Source organism: Vipera ursinii, assembly GCF_947247035.1.
Source record: "Vipera ursinii genome assembly, chromosome: 13".
NCBI lineage: Eukaryota > Metazoa > Chordata > Lepidosauria > Squamata > Viperidae > Vipera > Vipera ursinii.
This window is the reverse complement of record NC_139526.1, coordinates 18,059,872-18,079,272: the sequence shown is the minus strand read 5'-3', so window position 1 is coordinate 18,079,272 and position 19,401 is coordinate 18,059,872. Positions and strand designations below refer to the sequence as shown.

General features: G+C 46.4%; 2 protein-coding genes across 10 annotated transcripts; both read right to left on the bottom strand.

Annotated features, from left to right (window-relative positions):
- Positions 1-1,768: 1,768 nt before the first annotated feature.
- Positions 1,769-15,183, bottom strand: TMEM184A (transmembrane protein 184A). 8 transcript variants are annotated; one of them, XM_083372905.1, is made up of 10 exons: positions 14,640-15,183; positions 11,793-11,876; positions 7,681-7,935; positions 6,505-6,670; positions 5,770-5,860; positions 5,576-5,651; positions 5,035-5,126; positions 4,758-4,927; positions 3,992-4,189; positions 1,769-3,437 (listed from the first exon to the last, which is right to left on the bottom strand). In XM_083372905.1, exons 3-10 carry the CDS (start codon positions 7,933-7,935, stop codon positions 3,193-3,195), a joined length of 1,293 nt encoding a protein of 430 aa, XP_083229031.1. In that variant the 5' UTR covers positions 11,793-11,876; positions 14,640-15,183; the 3' UTR covers positions 1,769-3,192. The 8 variants fall into 8 exon arrangements, with proteins under 8 accessions (XP_083229031.1, XP_083229032.1, XP_083229034.1 ...); XM_083372906.1 differs by having other exon boundaries at positions 14,897-15,183; XM_083372903.1 differs by having other exon boundaries at positions 1,770-3,437; positions 7,681-7,938.
- A 1,424-nt stretch (positions 15,184-16,607) lies between these two features.
- PSMG3 (proteasome assembly chaperone 3) lies at positions 16,608-18,982 on the bottom strand. Of its 2 annotated transcripts, none has more exons than XM_083372402.1 (3): positions 18,888-18,982; positions 17,798-18,033; positions 16,608-17,480 (listed from the first exon to the last, which is right to left on the bottom strand). In XM_083372402.1, exons 2-3 carry the CDS (start codon positions 18,011-18,013, stop codon positions 17,328-17,330), a joined length of 369 nt encoding a protein of 122 aa, XP_083228528.1. In that variant the 5' UTR covers positions 18,014-18,033; positions 18,888-18,982; the 3' UTR covers positions 16,608-17,327. The 2 variants fall into 2 exon arrangements, with proteins under 2 accessions (XP_083228528.1, XP_083228529.1); XM_083372403.1 differs by lacking the exon at positions 18,888-18,982 and adding an exon at positions 18,518-18,565.
- Positions 18,983-19,401: the final 419 nt, after the last annotated feature.

Below are 19,401 nucleotides of genomic sequence, written 5' to 3'. Positions count from 1 at the left end.
CTTAGATGCCGGGTTCAGCCTCTTGTCTCACGGGACCCGTGATCGTCCTTGAATATGTGAGAGCAGATGAACTTGGCTTACACCGTGAGCCTGGAAGGAGGCGTTTGGATACCAAAAATGCACAGCAGCCAAGTGGTGACTCTCCCTAACAGAGGGAATTGTTTTTTCTTTTTATTCCAGTTGTATTTCTTTCTTTTTTTTTAAGTTGCAAGCTGCCCAGAGTTGATTTGGGCAGTGCCTCTGTCAAGTCAAATAAGAGATTGCGTCTTAATGGTGTACGTATATAAAAGATGAAGCACTTGCCTATATCAAAAGCAGAGGAATTTAATTTTTAAGGAAAGAATTTTTTCTTATAATATGGATTATTTTCCCCTGCCCCCTTTTTTTTCCTTACTACATGCTTTAGAAATTTACCGTGTTTTTATTGTTGGCTGATCCTAGTATTTCCTCACATCACAAAATTGTACTTTTTTAAAAAAAAAAAAATTCACATATATGGCTCCAGATCTGGGCTGCAAAAACTCAGATGGCAGCAAAGAGTCTTCTCTCTCTCTCTCTCTCTCTCTCTCTCTCTCTCTCTCTCTCTCTCTCTCTCTCTCCCTCTCTCTCTCTCTCCCTCTCTCTCTCTCTCTCTCTCTCTCTCTCTCTCTCTCTCTCTCTCTCCTCTCTCTTTTTTGCTTCTCTGCATTTTTGCAGCTCAGATCCAGAAGCTTTAATCACAAGACCGTTCTGCTCTGTGGTTTCTGCAAACTTAATTTCATTTTAGTATTTATTTTTGTGTTGCTTTTTTTATTATGAAATAAATTATTGACATATCAAGTAATGTGGGTGCCTGTCCTGTGAGGCATATGAAGTGCGTCTGTGTGTGTGTGTGTGTGTGTGTGTGTGCGCGTCCAATCGACTTTCATTTGACACCTTCTTCCCCTGTGTTAATTTATTGCTGTAAATTCGAAGCTGCAACCGTTGTGGCTTTTTGGTAAGCTTTCCAATAAAGCATCTTCTGGTTTCAGATTGGATCTTGTCTATGATCAGAATTGTTGATAGCCAGCTGGCATATAAATTTATTTGTTGTTGTTGTTATTATTATTAGTAGTAGTAGTAGTAGTAGTAGTATACTACTGCTTTACAGGGATCTCCAAACCTAGCAAATTTAAGACTGGTGGACTTCAGCTCCCAGAATTCCTCAGCCGGCTATACTATGCTCAGGAATTCTGGGAGGTGAAGTCCACCAGTCTTAAAGTTGCCAGGTTTGGAGATCCCTGATTTAGTACACTGGTTCTTTTTTCTCACTCAGCAGATGTTAAGAGGAATGGACTCCAAATGGACTCCAAATCCCAGAAATCCCCAGCCGACATACTTTACGATGGGTGGACCTCATGTTAGCTGAGGAATTCTGGGAGTTGAAGTCCAACCTCTTAAAGTTATTAGATTATTTTAATCTAATAAGTAACAAGTGTCACATTACTATATTTGCCTATAAAAAGTATCATATGGTGATTATCACACTTGGCTGCTAGTCAAAATCAAGTCAACTTTGATATGAATGCTCAGAGTTTTGCTGTCTGTCTGAAGATAAAAGGCAACCGCAAAAGTAATTCTAGATTGTGTAAAACAGATCTTAGGTTTGCAGGAGATGAGAGAAATACGACATTCCTTGCATCAGGAAGGCTGAATTACAAATGGGAGCTGCTTGCCAGCTGCAGCATAGACCAAAGAGTTTTTCCTTGCCATTTGACAGCTGTAAAAATCCTCTGCCTTAGGTCAACAATGTGATACTGTTTTCAATTAAGTGAACTATAGCACCAATGATTAGCCAGATTCAACCCAAATGATTTCCAAATTGATGTGTTCTCTGACTAATTTGTCAACATTAGACGGCACTGGGGAAAAATACTGCAAATGTTTTTATAATTTAAATTTTTGAAATGTACAGATTGACACGAGATTCATAGCCATCGAACCTGGACCCTCCAGTTAGAAAGAAGTACAATAGATCAACACAGTCATGCCATGGGGAAGTACATCACCAGCAGAGAACTCTTAACACACTTCAGCCCAAAACCATCTGGGAGAAACCTACTTCTTCCTATGTGGACCAGCCATATAGGTTTTCAGAAACAAATCTCCCCTGGAAGAATTTTAATTGGTTCTGATTTTCCCTTAATATTCCCCTCAATTATCTCAAGTGGTGTGGTGGCCTAGAGGTGCATATGCTAAACTCACAATTGGGAGATTGAGAGTTCAGTCCTAGGTAGCAACAGATGTTTATCCGGGCACAAAGAGAAAATATCTGCTGTGCACTCTGCATAGGCGTCAGGCAGGGCATCCAGCCAGTAAATGCTCGGCTCCGTTCATGCCCCAATTCCACCCTGATAACACGGATTACAGGGCCATAAAAAGAAGGGGGGGAAAATCCCCTCCATTATCTGTATTTTTGCTAACAGGGTTTTTCAGTCATTCGAAAAGCAGATGTCCTGATCGTCACCGATTCCACTGAAGTGGTTCACCAAAAGAGCTCTCAATGTAATGCAACACCGTTTCTTTCGAGATTAGGTCACCACTCCTCTTGACATCCAAGGTGCATTCTAGGATCAGATGCTTTGCAGCCTCAATGCAAATTCGTAAACAAATCTAGTGCTATAACTCCTCACCCTGTTGCCACACCTTGTGTGGGAAAGAAGAAAAGTGCTTTTATTTCCCAGGGCTCTGAGCTACTGATTCTTAACCCAGTGGATTGGATCCACAAAATGGGAATCCAGTTTCAGTGGGATTGAGCTGCAATTGCTGGATGAAAATGTTGATTTCATCCAATTCTGTCCATCCCTACATTCCCTTGTTCCTTCTCTGCCAATAATCAGCATTATTTCCATACATTGGGCATGTGAGGAGCTGCGTCCACTGAGAAATTCTGTTTCCCTCAGTCTTCCAGGTTGCCAGGTGTTTGGACCAGCAACCAGTGCATCAAAATCTCCTGGATGGGTTTGCCACTGCAACAAGCAAGTAGGATAGGCCAGGCTGTATCTGGGAAGTCAGCCTAGGTAGAGTCTTCCCTCGATAGCCAGCTGAGAACAAGAACGAGACGCCTCCATTCCTTTGTTCAACAACATAGTGTGGTCCAATTGAAAGCTGCTGGGCTGGAGAGAGGCAAGAAGACCTCAAAAACACAAATTCTCCTTCCTTCAAGGTGCCTCTTTACAACTCCTCATCAGAGGTGATCAGCATCCGTTTCTCAAGGCTCTTCTTCTTGTTCTGTGAGGTATCTGTTGGAGGACTCACGTGGCCGTTCTGTCCAAGCCCCGCTCCCGTCTCCTGCATGGACTGCTGCGTGTATTGTTGGTAGGTTGGGGAGAAATTGTGGATGGCGTCTTGAACGATATCTTGGGGACTCATCGTTTCCTTCAGCCCGCTGGAAATGCTTTGCAATGGGGCCAGACCTGCTTGAAGAAAAAGAGAAGAGAATCAACGGACAAGTAGATGTTCTTTTCAAGGAAGCCTTGATGATTTTCAGAGGTTGATTTCTCCTGCAGAAGAGTCATGACCTTTTCTACCTTATCTCCCAACGACTTGACAGTTTCACATTTCTCTTGGGTTTGTTAACTATATCGCCCAAAATGGACAAGCCCCGTAAGAGAGAAGATCCCCACTTTAAGGGATGTTAGGAAGCTGAGGAGGCCATGGGTTGCTTGGGAGAGCGTTTTACAATGGAAGCATGCTATTCCCACCATCTTCCTTTGGCTGTCTTCTCCCTAAATAAGTTAGACCATGCTCCCAACGTCATTCGTTTCACCTACCTTACCTTCTCTTTGGAAAGAAACTGGGGAGAAATGGTTTTTAGCCAAGTTTGACAAATGGAAGGGAAGTAAACACAAACTTCTTGCTCATTGACCCTAGAGAACGTAGATACCAGCTGACGTTGCTGCTTGCTTGTCCCTTCCTCTCCCTGCCTACATTTTGTATAACTGAAGGAGCAGGTTCCCTTAAATCAAATTACCTGTGGCACTTTCCTTTTTCTCTCGGTACACCTGACAGGTGAAAGCATAACGGAGAGCGATGGAAGCAAACAGCATCTCGATACAGATAATGAAGTTCTGGTAGCCGGCCGCAACGGTGCCGGCTCCCACCGCCTTCCCGTCAATGATCTGGACCTCTGGGATGGCCCCACATTTCTCTAAGATGGCCAGCAACAGCCCTGCAGAATAGGAATGGTCGCAAAGCATCAGCAAGGGTTCCCTCGTGGATTTTCCTCAGATCCAGGAAACGTCTGAAGGAACCTGCATAATTGTCCCACACCAGAAATCTTCTGAAGCACAAGATCCCACCGAGTGTTGTTTTAAATGCAAGATATTTATACTGCATTGACAAAACACATCAGGAAAACCAAAAGAATAAAAATCCCACCGCGGCATTTATGCTCTCTTCTGAAATATTATATTGTGCTCCTCTTTGCTCCAACCTAGTTTTCCTCTACTTAACAGCCGGAAAGATCAACATCCACAAAAATATAAGAGTCCTACTCAAACAAGCCAATGTTTCTTGCATGCTCATGTTTCATTTAATATTTATTTTCCAAGGGATAGGGAATTCTGGGAGTTAAAGTCCACCCATCTGAACATGGGTAAGGTTGAGAAAGAGTGGGACACAAGACGGTTGGCCCAGGATGATGAATTCATTAACGGAGAACCAAAGTCTCACATTTCAGGCCTTCCACCTGGCAGTGCCGATCCTCCCTACCCATGACAGGAAGTAGAACGACTCGCCTTGCCAAAAGGAGAGGAAGATGACAGCCTTGATGGTGAGAAACTTCAGGACTGGCTCGAAAGGTCTCAGAAGCTCCATGGTGGCGAAGTAGAAGAGGAACAGGGCATAGAGGGCCAGGCTGACCGAGAAGTTGTTGATGATGGTAATGTAAAGGTATCCACTATGGATGCTGGAAAGCAAAGCATTGGAAGAGGCAGAATTCCTCGTTAGGAAGCATTCCCTTTCCAAGCCTGTCACGGTTTCCCCTTCTTCCTCCCCATTTCCCTCCCTCCTCACTTGAAATCGCCATCGTGGTATTTCCCAAACGCTTGGAGAACGATGGTGAGGATAGCCATGGCTGGCTTGACGATGCAGAACTGCAGGGTGGCCTAGAAAGAAATGGCTCCATTGAAAGCACGCAGCTTCTGAGATTCAGTTGCCACCTAATCACTTAATCCAGACCTCAAGTTTTGGTCCAACCTGGGATGGGCAATCTGAGATCCCCCACAAATGCTCCAATCTACCACGGCTTCTACAAATGCCCCTATCACCCATGGCTGTTGCTAGGAGTGAGGAAAGCTGGTGTCCAGCCAGCGGGGAAACAACAGATTCTCCAGGCTAAGATCGCATTTCCACGGTCTGAGCGTCTGTCTCCAATTCCCCTCTATGCCCATAAAGGCAGGAGAAAGGCAAATATTTCACACAACAGACAACGCTAACCTGAAAGATTTTGCCCTGGAAAAATGAACTGAAACAAGGTTTTTTTTGGGGGGGGTGTGGAAGTAACATGGATGGAGAGCTGATCAGCTGTAGCTCTGTTCTATGAGATGTTCCTCACCTGCTTGCAAAACCGAAGAAACCCAATGGAGTAAGACATCCCTCGGAGACAGCAAGTTCCATAGAGACAACTAGAGCTAAGAAAAAGCAGAGCCATAAGTCAGCCCAAGCCTGGGACCTTAAGGCTATTTTTGGGTGTGAAATACTCCCAACTGTAAGCAAGAGATGGATATCAGTAAGTGATGGTCAACGTACACAATGGGCTTCCCTCGGATTTCCGCCATGATAGTACTTTCTCCTCCAAGATATTCAAAGCAGAGGCTCAGGAAGCTGTAAATCACAAATGCTGCAAAAAAAGAGGGAGGGATTATTTATTAGAAGTTCATTCCACCTTTATTAGTTGATAAGTAACTCAAGACAGCAAAACTTGTATTATCCTCCTTCCTCCTTTTTCCCCCACAACAAAAACTCTGTGAGATGGGCTCGGCTGACAGTGGGACTGACCCAAAGTCACTCAGCTGGCTTTCATACCTAAGACGGGACTTGAACTCACCGTCTCCTGGTGTTTGGCCCAAAGTCACCCAGCTGGCTTTCATGCCTAAGGCGCAACTAGAACTCGCTGTCTCCTGGTGATTGGCTCAAAGTCATCCAGCTGACTTCCATACCTAAGCCAGGACTAGAACTCAGCCTCGTGGCTTCTAGACCAGCACCTTAAACAGCACACCAGACTGGCTCTCAAACACGCATAATGCTCAATATGATGGTGGAAACTGTGACCAATTCACAAGATTTTAAATGTGACTGCCTTTCATCCATGCATGTCTTAAGTCTCTACAGATAGGCTGTCCTTCCTGGCCACACTTTGGAAGGATGGTGTAAAATTTTGCCTTTGAACGTGGACTCTTCAGCTGAATTTATGGCCGAATGCCTACATCCACACCCACCTCTGGGGTACTAAGTTTTCCAGGAGAGCCGTGAATCCCAGCTTACCTTCGTAGCAGTCCCGCACCGAGTTGAAGTAAACATAGTACTGGTGGCTGCCGATAAGCAGGAGACTAAGCCAGGAATCGAAGGCATAGATGGGGACGATAAAGAGAATCCGGATGATGTAGCGCTGCTCATTGGGAATGGTGTAATTTTTCAGGTGCAGGAAGATCTGAGAGAAAAGAAAAAGAAGGGAAGACACCTAACACAGGATCAGGTGTAGCATTTCCAGGGAGAAAAAAACCCCAGAGCCACTAAGGATCAACGTGCTCTAGCTAGTTGAACGGGGATGGGGTTGCCTGTGTTCATCTCAGCCCGTTTGTCACCTCCAAAGCCCATCTTAAGACCAGCCAAAAAGAATTTTGGCAGCTGGGAGTCACAAATACCAGACATATCTGCTTGCGTGGCCTTCAACCTGGCATGAGGTGAAGCTTCAGGTCTGCCAAAGCTTCTGGGCTCTAAGCAGCAGTGGGAAATCTGGACTCCCAAAGATGCTTGGGCCACAAGTTCACTCCTACAATACTAGGAGGGCCTCTTCTGTCACTTCCTACTTCTAAAGGGGACACACTCTGGGTGGAAACCACAAGCAAACAAGCAGCCAGGAAAGATAAAGAGGGTTAGATCTTGTCAGGGGGATGGACATGACTTCAAATCAACCGGCTGGTGAATTCTGGGAGAGGAAGTTCACCCATCTTAAAGTTTCCAAGGTTGAGAAACGCGTGTGCTAATGTTGCAAGCCTATAAAGACTTGCCTCCAAAGGAAACCCTACTGGAGCCGGAAGGCTGAGCTGCTTTGCTAGGTAAGAAACCGGTAGGATATGGTGTTAACCCCCCCCCCACCTCCCCATAAATAAATAAATATATAAAAAACCAAGAGAAAAGTCACAAAACCATCAACACCCAGGATCTCTGTTTCCAAGTTGAAAATACTTTCTCCTCTTTCTAAGCAAAACTAAACATCTGAACATACGCACAACACCACGATTCAAATCCTGCGTGACCACTAGAGGCTAGGGAGACGTTCTGCACAGATCGCCTTGCCTGATGCATAGGAAGCAAGACTCCACATGGCTTTCGACAATCTTTCGCCAAATGGATGCCTTCCCGATTCCTCTCCCATCTACCTACCCAACCAGCAGGAAAGATGAAGTCCAAGAGGCCCCGTGGAGCACTGCCACCTACCTGGTGGAAAGTAAGGATCAGCGCTGTCCAGACAAAGAGACCTGAGATGGCTTTTGCTGTGGATGTAGTCAAAAAGAGGGACTGTGTCTCCTGGGAGTGATTCTGATCAGCCCTTAGCTGGGAACCGTCCTCCACAATTAAATGGCTGGAGACCATCGGTGGAAAGTAGAAATGGAACGTGGTAGCAACCATGCTGGATGTCGGGAGCTTTTCCGGGGCAGGAGAAGACCAGTTGGTGTGTGTCGTGGTGTTCATCTGCTGGAAAGAAGGGAGCAAAGGTGAATGTATTAGGGAGGAGCACCGCACCAGGAAAACTGCCGTGATTGGGAGGAAAGATCAAGGTGAATGGCTGAATAGAAGCAGATTATTCATCACATCCTTCTACATTCTTCTGTCAGGCTGAAGTAGTCAGGAACAGAAGTTGAGCTCTGGTGGCTGCGCAACAAATCTGGAACTGATGATGTGTTTAACCCCAGCCTTGGGACGAGCCTGCTCGTCTCCCCCATCCCCTTTTTCATCTCACCTGCTAGTGTCCTCTCCTTTCTCCAAGGAGTTCACTGTGGCAGTTCCAGCCTATGGGATAGGCTGGCCCAAAAGAGATTGGTGCTCGGTCAACAAGGAAATTTTTCCAGCAAGAGAGACTTGGAATTTACTTCCAATATATAAAAGCCTACTCAAAAAGGGTACAAGGTGACTTTGGTCACCCTCCTGCAAATTTCTTGGCTTGGAGTTAGCGAAATGGATAGCCCTCACAATTGCAGAAGTAGCAGCTGGAAGCTTAAAATTATCCCATCGTCCATGAAACGTGTCTGGCAAAGATTTGAAGAGACCGAGATCTTTGCCTTGTTGGAATGCCTTCTCCATCCCATTAGCAAACGCAGGATTATATTTGCTTGAGTTGAAACGCTCCTATCTGAACACACCCCTGCATCCTGTTTTTTCTCGCTACGGAGAGGGCTTAAAATTTAATACTCTGAGCAAAACACAGCAAGCATTTTACACACAGCCTACTGTAGCTGCCAATGAGGCAGCTGCTTTAAAGAGCCACAGTCAAGGGCTCCAAAGCATTGCACAGCCTTGACAGTTACCGTACATTAATAATACACCCTCTATATCTAAATGTATGATACACCCATGTTGCTCAAAAGTTTAGTAATTGCTGTTATATTTCCCAACTGCTGCGGGTTAAAAGGGGGGGGGAACCTCCTGTTCCTTTGAGTTTCGACAGAATAGAAACTACAATTTCTTTTTTTGAAAGAACCCACAAGGATAACTCAGTGGATATTAGGAGCACAAGTACCTTTTCAAGTCTGCAGTTCTCATTTCTCTTCTTAGTGCTGGGAACTCTTTGTTTGCAAACTCCAAGCAAAGCAAAATAATTATGTGTCCAGGCTTCCAGGACTAAAGGGTGTGGGGTTTTGTATATCTGGGATATTCTGGGCATCTCTCTCCTACCATCAAACTAATAATATACTTGTATTTTTAGGGAGCGTGTTCAGAGAGCCCCTTGGATTGTCAAGTTTCCCTCTTTAGCTATCCAATTCCTTACATTTCTCCCACCTTCTATTCTAGGAATTAAGACATACACACACACACACACACTATTTTTTCCAAGAAAGGCATTCGTTACAGGAATAACTTTATTCGTTACAGGATAAAGACCACCTGCTCCATTTTATTAATCTTTGCTTAGCTGAGCTGTAGTAAATTCTGCCCCCCCTCACCACCAATCTTGGCTGGCCAAAGACAAGCCATCAGCCCCTATATAGACATTCTGTAAATCTGAATAAATCTTTTCCCAAGAGGCTTAAGGTTGCCACACCATCTGCTTTTTCAGCCCAAACAGCCACTAAGGTGTTATTCCTCCCCCCTTAAACAATCCTATTTTTTTCTATCCCTTCCACTGTTAACTGTCCCTACATTTCATTTTAGGAAAAGGTTAGAACAGAATTGCTTTTTAATAGCGGTTCTGTGAGAAAAGCAAGCGTATCACTTGGATTTTAAGACTGCAACCTGGCACGTATCTAGAAAAACTTGCACCATTATGAACATTTCCCCATCTAGGGATTGTGCTATAAATCTGGAAAGATTCACGTGACTAAAACCAAAGTCTCTTAAAAAGAAAACGACACTCTACAGAACACTTAATTTATTCCCTTGGAAAACCTCTCCCTAATTTTCTTCTTCTCCTTGCAAAGATGGCACATTTCTGCCTGAAAAGACACACCAGCACAACTACTTTAAGTCAGCTGCCCCATTTTTAAGGCCTTCCATTAAAAATAATTACATTTTTAATAAAGGGGCAAAGGCAACTTTAATTTAAAAAGTTGCCCGTTTCCCTACAGCGTCAGGATGATGAACAGATCAAGCTGTTATGAGCCAATTACAGTCTATCTGTAATTAAGAAATGCTTTGCCTGAGATTCATTTGTTCATCATACAATCTGAAAGACAGAAGGAGCAAAACATCCCAGTCAGCTTCTGTCTGAATAAACACTATAAAGATGCAACAGCCCTTGACTGAATAAAGGGCTATTTATTTAACCCTGGTGATATCATCACTACTCAAATCTCTTCATAGTTTTTTATTTAATTAAGATGATAATATAAAATGAAAATGAAAATAAAGGGGGGAAAGAAAGAAGAAATGTATGATAAAGGGGGAAAAGAAAATAAAAAAAATACTTTTTCGGCGCAGCAAAGTACAAAAGAAAAAGACAGCCTCAGCTTTTTACTTTTACATACTTAGCAAGTATTGACTATTTCTGTACCAACATATTATTCAGCAGATCCTAGAGTCAAGATTTCATTTATATATATCTCAAGCACAAATTTTCAGGTAGAAACAAAACTAGATATATTTTCTCCGATTAACACAGTTCATTTTGCCATCTCTGTTAACCATCTTTTTTTTTATTCTTTCCATAGTTTTAATTTAATTCCCAACATTTAATTTGGCTTCAATCCAGGTGAGATTATGAGCCTAGAAAATGTACCATTTCAACGGTTTGAAAAGAGAAAAAAGTCCTTTTCTGGGCCAGTTGAAATGTCTACCACCTCTCTTCCTTACAAGCTTATTATCCCTTCTGCTTTGCCAGTTAACCCAAGTTTTTATATGTTCTGTTACCTATTCAGCAGATCCAGGCTTCTAGCGTTTTTTTCCCCCCAAACCGAAGGACAGGTTGATAAACTGCCAGTCTCATGAGCTTTCCAGACACCCAGTCTTGGTTATGAATCCACCACCTTTATTTATGCCCTTTTCAGCTCTCCAGGGCAAGACACATGCTTACTCACCCCCGTGTGGTAGACGGTGCAAGAGTTTCAGTTGTCTTATGCTTACGAGTACACGGGAGCCTAAAAATACATCTCTCCCTCCTCCTAGGAGGAGGGAGGGAGAAGCAGAGGGTGGAGGACTTCAATGATCCGATGAGAAACTCCAGCTGAGGGGCAGGCGGGTGCCTGACTGGTTGAGCAGTTCCTCAACCAGAAGCTCTGAGCTCAACCCCGGTAATCACAACATTGCAGGATGCCACGAGGTTGTGTGGATTCTCCTGCCATCAGCTGACCACCCAGCAGAGTCCTCCCCAGGCCCAGATGTCCTGTTCAGTCAACACTTGCTCCTCCTTGACCGTTGGGGAGCTGGCCAAGGAAGGAGCTTTGGCGCCAGGTACAAGCTGGTGCTATCACCACATCAAACATTAACCAGCCTGTGGAGGTCGAGCTGGTAGGCAGGGAAAGGAAGTCGCAAGGGACCGAGATAAGCAGTGCCTTCTTCCTTGTTTGCTTTCCATTCGGAAGAACACAAAGTAGTCCCCGCCATCTGGGAAAGAACTAAAAAGCTACTTGAAAAGAATAAATAACCCAAGGAGACCCGTGCGAGAAGGACTGTGAAGGCTTCTGTGACAAAATATTAGTTTGGAAGGGCCCAGAAGATTCTCTGCCTTTTCTGCTATTAAAAATAATTTTTATCTGCTCCGAATCCAACAATTTTGGGGTGGCAGGAGGTTCTAAGGGAGCCCAGACTAAGAAAGCCAGCTGGATAAAGAGAACTGTCATTTGTCTGGCATAAAGGTGAGCAATTCTTTAACTTGTCAGCCGTGTCTCTGGAGATACCTTTGGAAGAAGACACAGTCAAGCGAGCTTCAGCCTACTCCAGAACAACCTCTCCACGCTTCCCTTTAGTGTTTCTTAACCACCCTGGCAAAGAAAAAGAAAAAAGATCAGCTTTGTTTGCCCACAGTCTCAGTTTTGGCCATAAGTTGAGGACTTCCTGCATTCTGGACGCTATTCTCACACCAGAGGTAGTCACGCTGCCACCCCGTGCCAAGATGGGGAGCAATTTCAGATGAGCGTGCATTGCTCGCCCTGGCTCTCCTGGCCGCCCCCCCCCCAAAAAAAACCTGTTGTGTGGCTTTTTGCCAAGGTGCTTGGCCAAGCACAAGAGCACGCTCAGCCGGTGCCGTGCCTTAGAAGCCAGCGGCCACTTCTCACCTCCCGTCATCCGGATTCTTCCTCCATGAGCAAAGCGGGTGGGGCTGAACTCCACCCCAGGCCTCTGTTTATTCGGAGCGAAGGGCTGAGCTAGCCTTAGTGGGTCCCTGGCCAAACAAGCCAGCACTGCTGAACTAGCTTCTTTAACAGCCTGGAGCAGGACTCCTGCTTTAGCATTTCCTCGCTTTAATCAGCAGCGATAATCCCTGGCACCAAGCGTTTTATGTGGGGTGGGGAAGGGACTGGCCCCGGTGAGCCCTTAACCCGGATTCCCGTAGGCTGAGATAAAAAAAATCCTCCTTTGAGTTGGCTCCAATGGGTCCTGGATCCGTTTCTCGGATCAACATCAGTACAATATAATTGGCAGGGACTGTTGCTAGGAATGTGTATTTCCCATTCCAGAAACCAGGAGACGGTGAGTTCTAGTCCTGCTTTAGGCATGGGGCCAGCTAGATGACCTTAGACCAGGGGGTCTTCAAACTTGGCCCTTGTATGACTTGTGGACTTCAACGCCCAGAATTCCTCAGCCAGGTTGAAATCCACAAGTCATAAAAGAGCCAAGTTTGAAGACCCTTGCCTTAGACCAGGGATAGGCAACCTCGGCTCTTTTATGACTCATGGACTCCAACTCCCAGAATTCCTGAGCCAGCTGACTCAGGAATTCTGGGAGTTGGAGTCCATGAGTCATAAAAGAGCCGAGGTTGCCTACCCCTGCCTTAGACCAATCACCAGGAGACTGCCAGCTCTAGTCCTGCCTTAGGCAGTGGCTCAGAGGGTTGTGGTGGTGAGGAAAATATATATTTGCTGCCTTGAGTTATTTGTAAAAGTAAAGCTGGGATACAAAGAAAGAAAATCCTAAGATAAGAGGTCTCCCATTCAAGTGCTAACTCAGTCCAATCTGGCTTGCCTTTTAAGATCAAAGGTGCCTGCTAAGCTCCAGATTTCAGGACAACTACACCAACATTCTACTTTTAGGATTCCTTGGGTGGATTTCAAACTACTTTGCTAAAGCCAATGTGCCTGAAAAAGCCTCTGTTGACATGATTAGGTTCACCATTTCAATAAACCCCATTAGGACTGCAGCAACAAAAATTTGGAGGGGAAAATCAGAGTGGCTAAAATGCAGGAAAAAAAATATTTCTATTCTTATCTTAACACAGGGAGCCACACAGATAAGGAGGCTTTGCAGCAGGATCCCCCAACACCACATTTACACAGAGGTAACTGCTAACAGTTCCCATTGGTCTTACGCTCAGGTAAGACGGTCCAGGGCAGCCGAAGGTACATGTAATTTTCTCTTTGATTTAATTTTCCAAACCCTTTCTGTGGAACTTCAAAGCAATGGGTACCTTTTTGACCATATCAGAATTAAATTAAATCTACAGGAATGCAGAGGTGGACATTGTTTTATGTAAATATTTGCTCTGCGTCCAGAGGGCACATAATCAGAAGTCTGAAATTCAGAATACTGGGACTCAGTCTAATGCCATAACCCTCAGTACTTGTGTGGGACCTACCTTATCAAACTTAGAGCAATTTACTTCACTCAATCTATTGTATAAATGCAGACTGTGGGATTATTTTATCTCTCAGCCTGATCTGCTGCTAGGTTAATTCCGTACAGCATTCTTTAGAGGATCCTTAACGCCACATTCTTACCCATGTCTACATGGTACAGTTTTTTTTTAAAAAAATCTTTAATTGATATAGCCAGCCTCTCTCAAACAACTCTGGGCAACCCATATAACAAAAAATAAAATAATTTTTTTAAAAAAATAAAATTAAAAACGGGATGTGAAGCCCCGGGCAATTGTTTTGCCACCTGAGATTTTAACATTGCAGCCCTTTGTGCCTTGTTTCGCAGATTGTGCTTAAAAACAACCGTAGGTCTGAATCGCGTGGTATCCCAACCTATAAACTGGATTGACCTGAGCTGGATGGGTAACTTTCAACATGAGTCTCACTTGTGTCCAGATTCAAGACCTACACTTTGCAGTTTATTTTGTAAGGGATAATATTTTTTTTCCTCAAAAAAGTACTGTGCAAGAAATACTTTAAAAAGTACTGCACCTCACTTGGTCTCTTGATAGCGAGATAGGCAGCTTAAAAATTAAATCTATATATCTATGTATCTGTCTGTCTGTCTCTCTGTCTGTCTGTCTTCCTTCCTTCCTTCCTTCCTTCCTTCCTTCCTTCCTTCCTTCCTTCCTTCCTTCCTTCCTTCCTTCCTTCCTTCCTACCTATCCATCTATCTATGCGTCTATCTGTCTTCTGTGTTCCTTAAAGAGCGTGCAGTACTTTCAAACGGTCTCTCTGTGTTAAGAAGACTCGTTTCTCTTGATGGTCAGCGCCCACCCTCTTGTAACAAACCAGATAAACTCAGAATTTAAAAAAAGGCACATTAAAACTTTCAAAGCTTGGAAAATCGGAAGGCAGACGCGCTTGCCTGGGTCCTGGAGCTCTGTTTACCTTCGGGGTTCTGAAAAGCAGACAAGGCTGGGCTGAGTCCTCTCTAGGTGGGCGACTTGACCTGGCGCTTCTTCCTACGTGGTTATTCTCAGACCGATTTAACAGTCAGTGGCAGATGAAGCTTCTCGGCCGTCTGGCCCAACCCTTCGCCTACCTCGCCAGGTTTTCCCGGCTTCGCTCCCTCCCTCCACCCACCCGGAGCGTCCCGAGTTCACCCGCCAGGCTCGTCCCCGACCCAAGCCTTGCCTGCAACTCACCTGCCCGGCATCCCGGAGCCGGCCGGCCAGAGGGGCGGACGCTGCGGTGGCCGATTCGTCTTCTTCCCGGGGGGGGGGGGGGAACCCCGAGATTTGGACCGGGAAGGCCGGCCGGGAAGTTTTTGCGCGCCCGCTCCTGCGCTTTCCCCGGGCCGGAGAGCCTCGCGAAGCCAACGTCTCCCCCGCCTGCCTGCCTGCCTGCCCGCCCGCTTGCCTACCTGTGCTACCTGCCTGCTCTCCGGCCCAGGAAGCGGCCGTCCCACCTGGCGCGCCGCCCGGCCGTTCCCTCCTTGCTGTCTCAGCCGGCCGTCCGGCGACACCTTCCCCGGAGACTCCTCCTCTTCCCTCCCTGCCCAGCTCACAGTGGGGTGGGGTGGGGAGGCGGCCAGGCTTACCTTACCGCCCCTTCGCCCCCCCCCTTCCAGGCTCCGGGACTCCTGCCAGGCGATCTGGGACGGGCGGGGTGGATTTGCGCCGCTTGCCTGCCGAATCTGCGCTCCGGGACTCGCTTGGAGAACTTCCCAGTGCAGCCCCCACCTCGTTTGCAAGCTACAGCTTGGCGCTCAGAATGACAGGGTTGTGGAAGGAACCTGGGAGGTCCTCTAGTCCAACCCCCTGCTCCAACAGGAGATCGTACACCATTCCGGACAAATGGCTGCCCAATCTCTCTCTCTCTCTCTCTCTCTCTCTCTCTCTCTCTCCCTCCCTCCCTCCCTCCCCCTCTCCCTCTCTCTTTTTTTTGAAAACCTCCATTGATGGAGGACCCACAATTTCCGAAGGCAAGCCGTCCCACTGATTAATTGTCCTCACTGTCAGGAAATTCCTCCTTCCTTCTAGGTTGCTTCTCTCCTTGAGTCGTTTCCATCTGTTTATTTCTTATCCTGCCCTCAATTGCTCTGGAGAATAGGTTACACACACACACACATACCGCCTTTCTCTGTGACAGCGCCTCAAATAGTGGAACTGTTATGGTGTCACTCATTGGGTTGGACTAGATGACCTCCAAGGTCCCTTCCAACTTTATATTATTATTATTATTACTATTACTATTATTACTATTACTATTATTACTATTATTATTATTATTATTATTATTATTATTATTATTACCACGAAAGCCACAAATTCCTATATGGGGCCAGGGGTTGGAATAGAGCAGGGGATGGTATTACGGCATATTTACCACCTGTGGACTTCAACTCCCAGAATTCCTAAGCCAGCCTGGCTCAGGAATTCTGGGAGTTGAAGTCCACCAGTCTTAAAGTTGCCAAGGTTGAGGACCCCTGGAATAGAGGCTTACCCCGTTCAAAGTCTTAAACCCAGAGAACCACTTTAGGATAGCCGTGATTAAGGCCACGGGCTGGACACTAGCTGGGTGACCTTGGTCAGTCCCTTTCTCTTCAGTCCTAGGAAGCAGGTAAGGGCCAAGCAGCCTGGAAACCTTGCCAGAAAAACTGCAAAGACTCGTCCAGGTAAGTGACCTCCCCTTCCCATGTTCATTTCTAAAGCCGTCGTTTCAGTTTGTTGTGTTTTCATCTTTCACAGTCTGATCCAGCCTTTCTCCGCCTTGGCCCCGTTTTTCAGATGCGTGGACTTCAACTCCCAGAATTCTAGACGTGATCATCAACAGGTTAGAGAGGCAACAATACTTTTCACTTTTTTTAAAGGAGTCAATTAGGCCGACCAACATTATTATAAACATATCGCAATTCCTTTATTGTTTTCATCAAGCAAGAACCAAATACTGTAGTTTCAGAAGATGGCAGCAAAGTTATTCTGAACTTATTCGGGTCGCCTTCAGAACGAGAAAGGATGCAGGAGAAACCCTCAACAGGAGCATACTTGAATACTATTTGTGATTTGAACTATTCCCGAAGTGGTATAAAACTGAAATGTTAAGAAAAAAATCGAGGGGGTTAAACGTCACAGCTGGGCAAAACTTGCCTCCTGTTCAGCTACTGAAAATTCCATGGATTTCAGCAGAAAAAATACAATTAACTAGGAAAACCTGCTGTGAAATTTGTTGGCACTAATTTCTAGGAAGGTACAACAAACATTTGAATGGTTATAGAAGGTTTCGGAGCAAATGGAATTAAAATAAAAAAATAAAATAAAAATATTGGTGAATGTTTACGTAACAATGAATCAACATCTTTTCTCAGCTTACCCACAGATATTCATTATCAAGCTTCAAAATAAGTCATTAAAAGGAAAAAAAAAAGTTAGCATGTACGCAAGTGGGGTCCAACCTTGGCAACTTTAGGACCTGTGGACTTCAACTCCTAGTCATGCTGGCTAGGGAATTCTGGGAATTGAAGTCCGCAAGTTGCCAAGGTTGGAGACCCCACTGTAAACCATCAAGTCTACATCCAAACCAAAATTAACCTCAGCCAGGTGTCTCTGGCATTGAAAGAATTCTTCGGGCCCACCATCACCACACTCGGCATCGGTGGATGAGTTCCTTCAGCGTCCGGATGCCTTCAATGCTTCTGTCCTTCAGAGCCATCGCCAGTAAAACGGCCTTGTTGCCAGCTTCCTGAGACACCGAGGTCACCAGATGCTTGGCGGAGATGTGGACAAGAGGCTGAAAGCAAGTTAAGAAGATCTTAGAGCAGGGGTCCTCAACCTTGGCAACTTTTAAGACTTTTGGACTTCAACTCCCAGAATTCTGGGAGTTGAAGTCCACAAGTCTTAAAAGTTGCCAAGGTTGAGGACTCCTGTCTTAAAGAACAGTTCTCCCCAACTTCACCTTCTCCACCTCTTTCTTCCTCCAGGATGTGACCCTCTGGCTAAGCCATCAAGAAAGCTGGTGGATTCCCAAGACAGCAAGGGAAGTCAAGGGAGAAAGGGAGTCAGGGAAGATCCTTGGAGGTAAAGTAAGGTAGGCATGAGGAAGAATACCTCATCTTTGCCGAGGAGAACTTTGGTGGTCCACAAAGGTCTGCTGATCCCTTCAGCTACCGCATCAGGCTCCACTGAGACCAGAGTCCCCATCTTTCCATACTGGGTCACCACCACCAGGATCGTGGCTCCAAAGGCGGTGCACACCACCTCTGTCGGGATGCCCCCCACGACCTCCCTGGTCTGTTTCGAGACTGGGACGGGCTGGGCTGCCATAGTGGGAGTCGGCCCTTGGCCTAAAGGAAACAGTCAGTAAAGGAGGTTGCAACATCTCAAGATGCTTTCAAACCCAAACTTCTCTCCGTGACAGAAGGTGAAGCTCCCGCTTCTCGGGCAGATTGGTCCTCCTTCATTGTGACCCTGGTTCTTCACGGTTCACTTGCCAGTAAGGCGGCCATGAGAAAGCTTGCTTGGCAAAGAAGTCTCAACTGCTTAAGCGGCATGCTGTGTCCCTCTATCTGTATTTCCTTCCTTCCTTCCTCCATTTCCACCTATCACCTATTTCCTCCCCCCACCACACACACACACACACACTCCATCCATCCCGTCCCCTCCTACTAGATACAACTCTGGGCGCTCTACAACAAAGAGGAGACCAAACCAACAAGCCAATGAGTTGGTAAAAGCACTTTCACTTATGGCTTCCACTCAAAACCTTCGCTCGGCCCGGGCCGGGGTCCCACGGATCTGCCTTCGCTTTCTCTCCCGCGAGGCTTTTACCGATGACTCGCGCGCAGCCTGGCACGGCTCGTCGGCCCGGCCCCGATCCACCACCCGCGCCTGGTGCCCACCCGGGACCCGCGCGCGGAGAGCCGTGCCAAGCCCGGGAGTCAAACCGGCGCCTTAGCAGCTTGCGGGGTGGGGGTGGGTGGGAGAGAGAGAAGCGGCGGAGGCGCGCCAGAAGGCCGGAAAGCAAAAACCCTCCCGAGGCGGAGCGAAGCAAGGGGAAGGCGCAGAGCTCGCCCGGCCTCCGCTCTCCGGTGCAGCTGCGGCTCTCCAAGGCGCACGGCTCGGCTCGGCTCGGCTCGGTTCTCCGTGGCCTGCCCGGAACCGGAGCTCGGCCTCCTCCTGAGCTTGCTTGCTTGCTTACTTTCCAAGCGATCGTTCCCTCCGCCTCCTCTTCCTCCTCCTCCGCCGGCCTAGGCTGCTTCTCCGCGCGTCTCTGCTCCCGGGCGGAGCTCCAAGCTGGGCGGAGCGCTTCCCCGAAGCCGGGTGTCTCTAGGCGTGTGCAGAGCGCCTCTCTCGCTTGGTTTGTTTGTTTGTTTGTTTGTTTGTTTGTTTATTTATTTATTTATTTATTTATTTATTTATTTATTTATTTATTTATTTATTAAATTTATATACCGCCCTTCTCCCGAGGGACTCAGGGCGGTGAACAGGGCACATATCAATAGCAAATACAAAAATTAAAAAGAGAATTAAATAATCGCCCAGTAAAACAATACAGTATAAAAACCCATTAAGAACCCTAAAATCCCCCCATCAGGCCAGGGCAGCTTGTTCGAATAAGTGGGTCTTCAGACCGCGTCGGAAGGAGCGAAGGTCCGGTGCCGTCCAGAGCTTGACCGGCAGCTGGTTCCATAAAGCCGGAGCGCCCACAGAGA

Excerpts from the sequence above, each read along its gene's own strand:
- TMEM184A (XM_083372905.1), bottom strand. The coding sequence starts at position 7,935 with ATGAACACCACGACACACACCAACTGGTCTTCTCCTGCCCCGGAAAAG. Across the intron at positions 5,861-6,504 it reads GGTGCGGGACTGCTACGAAG|CATTTGTGATTTACAGCTTC; the intron begins GTAAGCTGGGAT and ends CTTTTTTTGCAG. Across the intron at positions 5,127-5,575 it reads TTCTTCGGTTTTGCAAGCAG|GCCACCCTGCAGTTCTGCAT; the intron begins GTGAGGAACATC and ends ATTTCTTTCTAG.
- PSMG3 (XM_083372402.1), bottom strand. The coding sequence starts at position 18,013 with ATGGCAGCCCAGCCCGTCCCAGTCTCGAAACAGACCAGGGAGGTCGTG. Across the intron at positions 17,481-17,797 it reads TTCTCCTCGGCAAAGATGAG|CCTCTTGTCCACATCTCCGC; the intron begins GTATTCTTCCTC and ends ACTTGCTTTCAG.